Here is a 13,343-nt window from a genome sequence, read left to right on the forward strand (position 1 = left end):
ATGCTCGTTTGGTGTCCTTTATGAACTGAGTGATTCAAGGATCCTATCCAGTCTATTTTTAAATGTTCCCAAATTTTCAGCTTCAACCACATCACTGGGGAGTTTGTTCCAGATTGTGATGCCTCTCTGTGTGAAGAAGTTTTTCCTGATTTCCATTTTGAATGCCTTGAAGCCCAATTTCCATTTGTGTCCCCGAGTCCATGTGTCCCTGCTGACCTGGAAAAGCTCCTCTGGTTTGATGTGGTCGATGCCTTTCATGATTTTGAAGACTTGGATCAAGTCCCCACGTAGTCTCCTCTGTTCCAGGGTGAAAAGGTTCAGTTCCCTCAGTCTCTCAGTAGGACTTTCCCTTCAGACCTGGAATAAGTCTGGTTGCTCTCCTCTGAACTGCCTCTAGAGCAGCGATATCTTTCTTGAAGTGCGGAGCCCAGAACTGTCCACAGTATCCAGATGAGGTCTAACTAGTGCATTGTACAGTCTGAACATCACTGCCCTTATTCTCAATTCTACACTTTTGACAATATACCCTAGCATTCTACTTACATTACCCTGAATACCGATAGCTTCCAATTTGAGGATCAGTCTTTGGTGTGGAAGCTTATCAAAAGATTTATGAAAATCTAAGTATTTCATATCATATGCTTTCACCTGATCTACAGCTGCAGTTGCATGTTCAAGAAATTAGAATAAAGTAGTAAGACATGATCTGCCTCGTTTAAACCCATGTTGACTATCTCCAAGAATATGGTTTTCAATAAGATGCTCCTCTGTTTTCTGTCTAATAATTTTTTCCAACATTTTACAAGTAATGCAGGTGAGACTGATTGGTCTGTAATTTCCTGGCTCAGTTTTGTCCCCTTTCTTGTGGATTGGTATGACATTTGCGGTCTTTCACTCAGTTGGCACATCCCCTGTTCTAAGTGTCATTTGGAATATTTGAGTTAGCAGCCTATAAATAATTTCCCTCATTTCTTTAAGTACTGTTGGAAATATACCATCTGGCCCAGGTGATTTGTTTGTTTTTAATTCTGCTAGTCCCTTTAGTACCTCCTCCTCATTTATCCTGATCTCTCTTATGGTTTGATTGGACTGGTTGTTAACCTGTGGCGTGTTATCCATTTTTTCTTTTGTAAAAACCTTTGTGAAATACTCATTTAAAACATCTGCCAGATCTTGTTCATCTTCCAAGATACTTCCATTTTTGCCCTCTATCTGTTTCACGTCCTCCTTTATTAACCTCTTGCTGTTGTAATATTGAAAAAAGCTCTTTGCATTAGTTTTAGCTCCAAGAGTATGTATGCCTCAAAGCTAACCATAATGTGATCACAGCTTGCCATTGGTTCTCTAACTAGTGTCCTTCTGACTCTATCTTGGTCATTTGAAAAGATCAAGTCAGTGCATGCACTTCTCAGGTTGGTTCCCTGACAAATTGAGTTAGAAAGCAGTCATTTACCATCTCAACCATTTATATTTCTGCTCCTGTAGTCCCAGCTGGGCTTTCCCAGGGAAATTGAAATTATAACAGCCATTATAACAGCCACATCCTTGCTACATGCAGTCCTGATTACATTGTACAATGCAGCATCTTTCTGAATATCTGAGTTGGGTGGTCTGTAACACACTCCTACCACTAATCCTCCAGATCTTTTATTCAAAAGTTTAACCCACAAAGACTCAGTTTCATTACTGGGATCTAATTTGAGTTCTTCTGCCTCAATGTCATCTCTGACATATAATGCTACCCCCCCACCTCTTCAATTTTGCCTGTCCCTCCTAAACTGTGTGTATCCTTTCAATTTGTATTCATCCCTACCATTGTCTGTAAGCCATGTTTCTGTCACTTCTACAACATCATAGTCACACGCCAGCACTGTGGCTTCTAGGTCTAATGTCTTGTTCCTTATACTCCTGGCATTGAGGTACAAACATTTCAGGACTTTCCTACTAGCAGTTTCCCTTTGTTTTCTCTCCTTAGAGGAACATCTACCATTGTCAGAGCTCCCTGCCCCCCTGGTCCCTAGTTTAAAAGATTCTCAATCACTCTGCACATACGCTCTCCAATGCATTAGCCCCCCTTCTGTGCAGATGTAGACCATCCGGTTTGTACAGGTCTCATCTATCCCAGAAGAAATGCTCCATAAACCTAAAACCCTCTTCCCTACACCAAGATTTCAACCACATGTTAAACTTTCTAATCTCTGCCTGTCTCCTTGGCCATGCACATGGTACTGGAAGTATTTCAGAGAAAACTACCCTGGAGGTTCTGCTCTTTATTTTCTTTCCTAACTCTTTAAATTTGTCTTCCAGAACCTGTGCCCTACCTTTTCCTATGCCATTGGTTCCAATGTGGACCATTACCAGTGGATTCCTCCTGTTCTTCCAGTTTCCTTGTTTCTTCTCATGGCCTCTTGACCATTTTATTTAGTATTCTGCAGACGTATGGTGCAGAGTTCCTGTGTGTAAAAGCCCTCCAATAATAAGTTAGACTGCACTATAGATATTGTAAAGAGCGAAGATGGAACTATTGCTTTTTCAGGCAGGAAATTGTTAGTGTCCTTGAACATTATGAGGTGTCACTAGGATAATTGTTTTCTATTATTCTGCAAGAATGTCAATGCTGAGAAACCTTTTGATAAGACGAATGCTGCGTGACCTGTGACACCCCTTGAGCTTCCTGTCAATTGGTTTCTTTAGAATTGAACTTAATTTAGATGGTATAACAAGCTATAAATGTACATTTAAATTAAACATGGGTGAAACAGTTTGTAAGACACATTCTCCACATGGCTCGGCAGCAGTGATGCCTGTATGTTACCAGCTGCCTTCTCACCCACAGTGCCATCAGTCAGACCTGTTATAGTCCCCCCTACAGTGCTATATAGCTTCCCCATCTGCCTGAGTATAGATGTGCATGACCTGGCAAGTTGGAAGGACACATTTCAAAGGATGTGTGGCTTCCTGCATCAGTTAAACCTTATTATAAGCAATGTAATTTCAAAGAACCAAGAAAAACAATTGCTTATTGATCGAACAATACAGTTTCCCACAGGCCAGGTGGCCCACCTGGCCAAACATGCATGAAAAAATTGAAAAACTAATCTTTAAAGCACAAGCGCACATGCTCCGCCCCCTGCTCTCATTTGCCATAGCTAAACCCCATCCGCAATACGCTAACCCCACCCCCTAACCCCCCCACCCTAGGTACTGTATCCAGATTGTTCCAATAAATTCCCAGCTGTATAAATGGGTAAAATGTAAAACAATGTGATATATTGTAACAATTGTAAGTCATCCTGGATAAGGGTGTCTGCTAAGTAATTAAGTAATAATAATAAGCAATCAGCCCCCCTCCTCAACAATTCAGTATCAGACTACCTTGTCTATGCAAATGTCTGAGGGAAAACCTGTACATAAATAGATTTATTTTATTTTGAACCAAATATATACTTTGGAATGTATAATTACCACTTCTTGATTTTATTTTGAGTATTTTAATGTTTTTTTTTGTTTGTTTTTTGTTTTTTTTTAACAAAAGTGGGTCAAAGGAGTCTGTTTCAGAAATATACCCATTGCTAAGTACATTAAACTTACTCTCAGCCTTTAATCCCCTGTGGTGCACTGATGGGATGCATATAGACTGAAAATGGGTCAGGGGGGAGCAGCATGTCATAAAGGAAGATGCAGTGGTGCGCAGTTCACACGGAGGTCTACAAACCTTAACCCATCTTTGTCACTGTTATGCGAGGTGACCTTGGGATCTTAAATAGTTTGTTTTTCCTTGGGATAACTCACTCCTGCATAACATTGCCTGTGTGTTTCATCGATACTTCAATTGGCCACCACAAATATAATCACTTCACAATCACATTGCAGACAACTTGGGCATAAACACTGGAGCCCCACAGATACTGGACTCGGAGATGTCGCCTGTTCCTGGGGAAGGTCATGATGCAGCTGGTTTTGCTCAATATTTTCTGGAGATGGATGGAGAAAGCAGGTTCCCGTACACAGGGACCGTTCACAGATTCCAGTGCTTCCAATATTGATTAAATGTATGCAGTCGTTCTTTGTGGTTAGTATGTAAATTACTTATTTTAACCGTTAACAGAACCATAGTTCATCCCTTAATATAACTGATGTAACTTTGTGTTTTTTAGAGCACACATTGCCGTACGAAAGCCAGAAAATAATTTCTTATCAATATTTTATAGTTCAAAAGTTTGGGGTCACTTAAAAATGACCTTGTTTTCGAAAGAAAAAAACATCAAATTGATCAGAAACGCAGTGTAGACATTGTTAATGACTATTGTAGCTGGAAATGGCTGATTTGTAATGGAATATAATAATAATAATAAAACTTTATTTGCTATAGCGCCTTTAAAAGTTGCATCTCAAATCGCTTTACAAGAAAAAATTTAATTAAAAATGTTGAAATACAAAAAAAACAAAGAAAACATACAATCAGAATAATTTAAGAAGAATACAATAATAAATCACATCATAATCACAGAAAAGCAATCCTAAAAAAGTGAGTTTTAAGAGAAGATTTAAAAATACTAAAAGATTCAGCATGTCTAACCTCAGAAGGAACAGAGTTCCACAGTTTAGGAGCAAAAGAAGAGAAAGCCCTGTCACCCATAGAACGTAGATAAGTGAGAGGAACAGTTAAAAAAAAACTGATTCAGAGGAGTGGAGATCACGCATTGGAGTGTAGGGGGTTAAAAGTTCAGACAAATACTGAGGGGCCCAACCATGCAAAGCCTTATAGGTAAGCATGAGAATTTTAAAGTCAACACGAAACTTGACAGGGAGCCAGTGCAAGGACTCCAAAATAGGAGTGATGTGATCACTTGTCCTGGTCCTAGTCAAGATTCTAGCAGCAGAGTTTTGCACAAACTGCAACTTATTTAAAGTAGATTTAGAGACCCCAACAAGTAAAGCATTGCAATAGTCAATACGAGAAAATACAAAAGTATTGATCAGTTTTTCAGCCACCGAGAAATATAACATGGGGCGCAGTCTTGCAATGTTTCTGAGATGGAAGAATTATGTTTTAATAGTATTCTTGACATGAGGATCAAATGTTAAATTTGCATCAAATATCACCCCCAAATTTTTAAATTTAGCTTGAAACTCCAAAACGGAGCCATCCATATTTAAGATTAAAAAAACAGCTTTACGAAGCTGGTGGGGTGAACCAATGAGCATAACCTCAGTCTTGTCACTATTAAGACACAGAAAATGTAGAGACATAAAAAAAATTATCTCAGTAATACAATGTTCAAGAAAGGCAGCAGCCACAAAATCACCAGGTTTTTAATGGATGTAAATCTGGGTGTCATCTGCGAAAAAATGATAATTAAGACCAAGAGATCTTAAAAGGTTGACCAAGGGGAAACATGTAAATGCTAGAAAGTATGGGACCCAAAATCGATCCCTACATCCACCCAAAGAAACAAACTGCCAACGATTAAAGAGATAAGACTTGAACCAGTTTAATACAGTATCAGTAACACCAAAAACTGTCTCAATACGAGTGAGTAAAAGGGAATGATCTACAGTGTCAAAAGCGGCACTGAGATCAAGAAAGATAAAAATTGAAAGACAACCAGAGTCCGAAGCTATTAACAAGTCACTTGTGACCTTAACTAATGCCGTTTCAGTGCTGTGAAATTTTCAAAAGCCAAATTTGAAGGGGCTCAAAAAGATTGTTTACAGTAAGATGAGTGTATAATTGAGAAGCCACAATTAATTCTAAAATTTTTACAAGGAAGGGAAGATTAGAAATGGGACGAAAGTTGTTAAAATTGTCTAAGTCCAAGTTAGTCTTTTTAGGTATAGGGGTTACAGCAGCAGTTTTAAATGCTGCTGGCACAACACCAGTACCCAGGGAATCATTTATTATACTCAAGACAACAGGACACAAAGAAGCAAAACATGATTTAAACAAACAAGTTGGAATAGGATCAACTATGGAAGTTACAACTTTCATTTGTGATACCTCATTACCAAGAGAAACCAGGTCAAGTAAGGAGAAATTTGAAAAAGAAGTATAAGAGAAACGTACCAGAGTCCGTGCTGCGGGCACGGACGAGTACAAATGTAACGTATGACACAGAGCATAATACAGTCCTCAGAGCAGACTGTGCAGGTGGTCGATAAGAATGAGTAAAGCGTGGATATACTGTTGTCAAAGGATGTCGGGAGCGGGCTATTCACACAGTTCCAGTTCCCTGCTCTGAGCAGCCTGGCAAGATATGTTCTTGGTATCCCGGCAACAAGTGCACCTTCAGAGAGAGCAATTCAGCCTTTGTGGTCGAATTTTGGAGGAGAAACGTTCGGTACTGAAACTGTCATCAGTCAGCGACATTCTGTTCTTGCATGGATGTTTTAAATAGTTAGGTAAAAAAATAGTAATTTGATTTTGCAGTATAGCTAGTAAGCCAACAGTTTTCGTTTGTTCGTATTTTTTGGCTTATAATTTTGAGTGACAGATGTCGAATTTCATTTATTTTTCTCTGTGATGTTTTTCTACTGTGTTGACAGTAAATATGTTAAAAGAATGAGGTATCTTAACAAGACAAATAAAAATAACAAATACAATTATTGTATAGCCTACATTTTATATTTGTTATCCCCAATCTCTCTCTCTTTCTTTAGGGGAAAATTTAAATGTGAGATTCTGGAAATAAGATCAAAATTTAGCGGGATCAGTCAGGTCAGGAAGAAAATCATTCTAAGCCAATAGCAGAGTGGATTTTAAGCGGGAGCGGGCAGGAGCAGGATGAAAAAAACAGTCCCGCACAGACCTCTACATTAGTGTCTAGTGTTAGAAACCGATGCCTCCTCAACTGGCAGCTTCATTAAATACGTCCCACAAAACACCAGTCTGAACGTCAACAGTGAAGAGGCGACTCCGGGATGCTGGCCTTCTAGGCAGAGTTGCAAAGAAAAAGCCATATCTCAGACTGGCCAATAAAAAGAAAAGATTAAGATGGGCAAAAGAACACAGACACTGGACAGAGGAAGATTGGAAAAAAGTGTTATGGACAGACGAATGTAAGTTTGAGATGTTCGGATCACAAAGAAGAACATTTGTGAGACGCAGACCAAATGAAAGATGCTGGAGTTCTTGACGCCATCTGTCAAGCATGGTGGAGGCAATGTGATGGTCTGGGAGTGCTTTGGTGGTGGTAAAGAGGGAGATTTGTACAGGGTAAAAGGGATCTTGAAGAAGGAAGGCTATAACTCCATTTTGCAATGCCATGCCATACCCTGTGGACGGCACTTGATTGGAGCCAGTTTCCTCCTACAACAGGACAATGACCCAAAGCACAGCTCCAAACTATGCAAGAACTATTTAGGGAAGAAGCAGTCAGCTGGTATTCTGTCTATAATGGAGTGGCAGCACAGTCACCGGATCTCAACCCTATTGAGCTGTTGTGGGAGCAGCTTGACCATATGGTACGTAAGAAGTGCCCACCAGGAAGCATGTGGTGAAATCTCTTCAGATTACCTCAACAAATTGAATACCAAAGGTCTGCAAGGCAGTAATTGTTGCAGATGGAGGATTCTTTGATGAAAGTAAAATCTGAAGGACACAATTATTATTTAAATTAAAAATAATTATTTCTAACCTTGTCAATGACTATATTTCCTATTCAAACTCATTTCATGTATGTTTTCATGGAAAACAAGGACATTTCTAAGTGACCCCAAACTTTTGAACAGTAGTGTATATACAGTTCTGGAAAAAATTAAGAGGCCACTGCAAAATTATCAATTTCTCTGGTTTTACTATTTATAGGTATGTGTGTGGGTAAAGTGAACATTTTTGTTTTATTCTATAAACTACTGACAACATTTATCCCAAATTCCAAATAAAAATATGAATAGAATGGAATGGCTGTCATACATGTAGAGATGGTGATTTAAGAAAACTTTGCAGTGGTCTATTAATTGTTTCCAGAGGTGTGTGTGTGTGTGTGTGTGTGTGTGTGTGTGTATATATATATATATATATATATATATATATATATATATATATATATATATATAATATATAATATATACACTCACCTAAAGGATTATTAGGAACACCATACTAATACTGTGTTTGACCCCCTTTCGCCTTCAGAACTGCCTTAATTCTACGTGGCATTGATTCAACAAGGTGCTGAAAGCATTCTTTAGAAATGTTGGCCCATATTGATAGGGTAGCATCTTGCAGTTGATGGAGATTTGTGGGATGCACATCCAGGGCACGAAGCTCCCGTTCCACCACATCCCAAAGATGCTCTATTGGGTTGAGATCTGGTGACTGTGGGGGCCAGTTTAGTACAGTGAACTCATTGTCATGTTCAAGAAACCAATTTGAAATGATTCGACCTTTGTGACATGGTGCATTATCCTGCTGGAAGTAGCCATCAGAGGATGGGTACATGGTGGTCATAAAGGGATGGACATGGTCAGAAACAATGCTCAGGTAGGCCGTGGCATTTAAACGATGCCCAATTGGCACTAAGGGGCCTAAAGTGTGCCAAGAAAACATCCCCCACACCATTACACCACCACCACCAGCCTGCACAGTGGTAACAAGGCATGATGGATCCATGTTCTCATTCTGTTTACGCCAAATTCTGACTCTACCATCTGAATGTCTCAAGAGAAATCGAGACTCATCAGACCAGGCAACATTTTTCCAGTCTTCAACTGTCCAATTTTGGTGAGCTTGTGCAAATTGTAGCCTCTTTTTCCTATTTGTAGTGGAGATGAGTGGTACCCGGTGGGGTCTTCTGCTGTTGTAGCCCATCCGCCTCAAGGTTGTACGTGTTGTGGCTTCACAAATGCTTTGCTGCATACCTCGGTTGTAACGAGTGGTTATTTCAGTCAAAGTTGCTCTTCTATCAGCTTGAATCAGTCGGCCCATTCTCCTCTGACCTCTAGCATCAACAAGGCATTTTCGCCCACAGGACTGCCGCATACTGGATGTTTTTCCCTTTTCACACCATTCTTTGTAAACCCTAGAAATGGTTGTGCGTGAAAATCCCAGTAACTGAGCAGATTGTGAAATACTCAGACCGGCCCGTCTGGCACCAACAACCATGCCACGCTCAAAATTGCTTAAATCACCTTTCTTTCCCATTCAGACATTCAGTTTGGAGTTCAGGAGATTGTCTTGACCAGGACCACACCCCTAAATGCATTGAAGCAACTGCCATGTGATTGGTTGGTTAGATAATTGCATTAATGAGAAATTGAACAGGTGTTCCTAATAATCCTTTAGGTGAGTGTATATATATATGTATGTATGTATATATATATATATATATATATATATATATATTATATATATAGCTCTGCAAGAGACCACTCCAAGTTCAGAAATCATGTTAAGTGGTCTCTTAATTAATGGTCAGACTGCACTTTGTTTAATCTTTTGTAGATAAAATACCAGAAAATATGTATATGTCAACATGAACTTTTAAATACCAAAAATAACATTACAGTTGCTTGGCATGTTTTCTTTCCTTTCTGGCCGTATCTTCCTACAAGTCAAGCAAATTCAACTGGCATGCCTGAAACCAGGTTAGGCTTTCCTTTTGATTGATTATAGTGTACGTGTAGCTTCAGGTATTAAATTGGGTCATTTCTATTTCTGTCTCCACTGCATTAGAACACTATTTCTTCCGGGGATTGGGGTTTTGAAATCTGTAAATATTTGCCACATAACTTTACAAATTTCATTTGTATAGCAAGTATATAAGTACAGCCACTAAGTAATGTTTATACTAAACAAGATGTAATTGTGTGGCATATTGTATATTTGAACTGAATTTGGGATTTAGATGGAAAACCGTGTGAACCAGTTTTATTAAGTGTGAATTCTTGTTGGTCTGGCTATATTATCTGATGCTAAATCCTGTGAATATCTATTAAATCAACCTATACGTTGTCAATAACTGTATTGTATCCACTGCTTCTCATTTAATTTGAAACATGCGGTGCAATAGATGTATTAATACATTTCAAGCAATACACTAAGCTACTGCGCTTCTTAAACAGACAGAAAACAGACTGAGTTCTTTACACTTCAATCCCTCCTTAAAACAATTTCTGCATTCACCAAGATAACAGTTTCCCTCTACTAACCAAATAACCCTGTAAGATGGCAATCTTTGAAACATCCTTATCATTGACATTTGTAATAAGACAGAAATGTTCTTGTCAGCCACTGTATGATGCTGTCAACTGTTCTTCCATCTCTTGCGTTTCTCAGGGCAGCTGCGAATTTCAACTGAAGCACTCTTTTACAGTAATTATTGTGAAAGCATATTTAATTTAGTTACAGGGTATCTAGAAAATGAAAAAAAACAATTTAGATAAGGAATTGGTAATGGTTGACCCAAAAGCTTCTGCAAAACACTAAATCAGTTTTGTGGAGTCTTTTTTTTTTTTTATGTATAAAATGATTGGCTATGCCCTTTGTATGGTTGAATGTGTAAACTCTGTGTTGATCCCTGAGTACTTGTACTTGTACTGAAATATTGAAGATGTTTTGTACAAGTCGCTTTCCATCAACAGCTCTATCTTATTCAAAAAGGTATGCATGTGTATCTGTGCGTATATACGGTGACCTAAAATGTGTGAAATAAGCCCTATCTAAACAAACTAAAGCGGAGTTAGTCTTTAAGCAGTAGGTGATCCTCTGGGACATAAAAGGTTATAGAGATCTGAGTGTCATGCACAGTCAGCAGCATCAATAATGTCATGAGGCTATATGGTGCCACGCAATTTGGATCAACATTGCAGAGGAAGGCAATAAGTTACATTCCTAAGAGGCTGTGAAATGCTTTGTGAGTCGCTAACAATACAATCACTGAAGCACAAACAGCTCCATTGTATAGGAGGGGCACAACTGTACAATCACTGTGTTTAAAGGCTTTTCTTTTAAGGTCTGATTTCAGTATTCACAAGAAAATACTCCTTGAACCCAACCTTATAACACCACTGGTGCACTTTTTTTTTTTTCTATTTTTGGTTGCAAAAGAGAACCCCATCTGTACTATTCCTCGATATGTGTGATGCATGGATCCGAAATAATAATAAATAAATAATGTCAGGTAAATATGGCTTTAGCCGTTGAAAAGTATCTCTGCTGACAGCTGTGTTGGCTCCTTAAAAAAGTTAAAAAAAAAGACCCTGAAAGTGCTGGGCTAAATATCACCTCATGGAATCATTCATCATGAGCTTCTCTCCTTATTGACATCTTGTCAAAGAGCTGTCATCTTTTTTCCTCCTCCTGCCGAAATTCAGTCGTACATGAATATAGAGTGACAACAGAGCTTTTTATTATTTTTTTGTGTGCATGGCCTTCCATATCATACTGGAAACTGGGAAATGTCCTTTACAGATGGGTATAAGCCATAATTGAAATATGGAGGCCTAGTTATTTTCAGCTCACTCCTAATAATCACAGGACATTACATTTCACTAAAATCAATTTACATAATTAAATGTGACTGATATATAATGATTAATAAATAAATAAATAAATAGACACCTAGAAGAGGATAAAGGCTTACTTATTAAAGGTTTGCTCATTGACATGTGATGTGTATCAGGTCCCATTAAGTACACCCTCCTTCTAATTGTATACAATGAGTATATGGAAGCTGTTTTTCCACCACCTTGTTTGTCTGTTGTTTATTAAAGTACTGAAAGGCATATCTACAGTGTCCTCGGTGAACCAAGAATCACTCTGTTCCTCCTGCAGGGGTTGAGGGCTTCTTCTGCCTAGAGATATCCAACCAGCTGCTCTGTATTTTCACACACAATATACTAGAGGGTTCTGACCTAGCCTGTAAATCTGCACAAGGAGTATGCATCTAAAACTAATTCTAACAATAAGCTGCATGCCATTGAAATGTGCTTTAACAGTTATTTTTGGAATAGTATAGTTATAATTGAACCTTCAACTGTAGGTTCTCTCTTGAAACCACTTTCACTAGACCACTGAGGGCTGGATATAGAGTTCTATTGGGTGTATAAAAATATATTCCCACAATGCACTGGAAATTATGTTGTGCAAACACATGCTTTTAAATAATTTTGCAATCTGAATCCCCTGCTCTGCCATGCCTGACTGTCTGTTGTATTGTGTTTCAGGACAATATAAACGTGGATGAAGCCGCCCGTTTCCTCGTGGAGAACATCCTCGCCAATGACCAGGGTCTGCCTTATGAGGAGAGCAATGGGGACAAAGTGAAACTGGATCAGGAGGCGGTGGCAGCAGAGAGCAAGTCCCAGTGCTGCTAACATACACAGCCTGGGAGGAGGGTTGCCCTGCCAGAGACTGCAATGCAAGAATCAAACCGTGGTCGGGATGCTGAAGTCAATAATGCTAGACACAAAGCCATATGGTCTGTTAGGCTCCATCTCAAGAGGTATCCACAATGTAATCAATCATGAGTTCTTAAAATCTAAGTGTTTAGCTAAAATGGTGGGTCTAGGATCACTTTTGCCTCATCACCAGCCAGGATTTAAGCAGTGGTGCAAGTAGATTTAAATTCTTACTAGTACGTCAGCTTCCACGTGCTATCAGGTTGCAGAAGTGGCTCTTCTATGCCTTTGTGGTCTATCTGTAACTAATATTTAATCTTTAGTTTACGCGTGAACATTTTTAATAAGCTTTGTTGTACTGCCGCTATTTGTATTGCCCCTTGCTAAAAACTATCGATATTCAGTTCATCAATTCAACCACCTTCAATTTCACTGTAAGTGTAACCTACTACAGAGCACCATTTGGGACATTTGTGAATGCATCTTGTCAGTGCAGATGCAATTAAGCAATGCTAATTATGATTTAAATCATATTTTATCTTTCATATGTATATCTGTAAAAGACAAACGTTATTCAACACATTCTTAACTCTTCATATAGTCTCTTAAGGGTTTTACCAGTATGGTGTACTCCACAGTACCAACTTACTTGCACCACTGGATTTAAGTCACTTTATTCACTGGTTAAAAAATACAAATCTATATATTTTTTAAATATCTGTTTTGATAGATCATAGAACAACAATTATATCCGATTCCTGTCTTTTCATACTGACTGAAGGCATTAAGAATTGCTGCTTGTGTTCTTACTGCACATCTTAATTCTTAATCGGGAGTCACCTCATTTCTTCATAAGTGTTGTGGTGGTGTTCTTTAATTGTGCAGTAAGAAAAAAAAAAAAATTTGATTGCCTTTCTGGTGTTGTTTGCTTTCAATTAAAGACCCCTGAGTAAGTGCATAAAGCTCAAAGCAAAAATTATCTTTTAATTACTTTTATTTAT

At 38.5% G+C, this 13,343-nt stretch overlaps 1 protein-coding gene across 1 annotated transcript in view; it reads left to right on the plus strand.

Annotated features, from left to right (window-relative positions):
* The window catches only part of LOC136747719 (ras-related protein Rab-32), a 37,982-nt gene extending 25,472 nt beyond the window's left edge, over positions 1-12,510 (plus strand). The window contains exon 3 of the mRNA XM_066700847.1: positions 12,169-12,510. Coding sequence (XP_066556944.1) covers positions 12,169-12,318 — 150 coding nt within the window. The 3' untranslated portion in view covers positions 12,319-12,510. The remainder of the gene's footprint in view (positions 1-12,168) is intronic.
* Positions 12,511-13,343: the final 833 nt, after the last annotated feature.

The sequence above is a fragment of the Amia ocellicauda genome, chromosome 1, assembly GCF_036373705.1.
Source record: "Amia ocellicauda isolate fAmiCal2 chromosome 1, fAmiCal2.hap1, whole genome shotgun sequence".
NCBI classification, from domain to species: domain Eukaryota; kingdom Metazoa; phylum Chordata; class Actinopteri; order Amiiformes; family Amiidae; genus Amia; species Amia ocellicauda.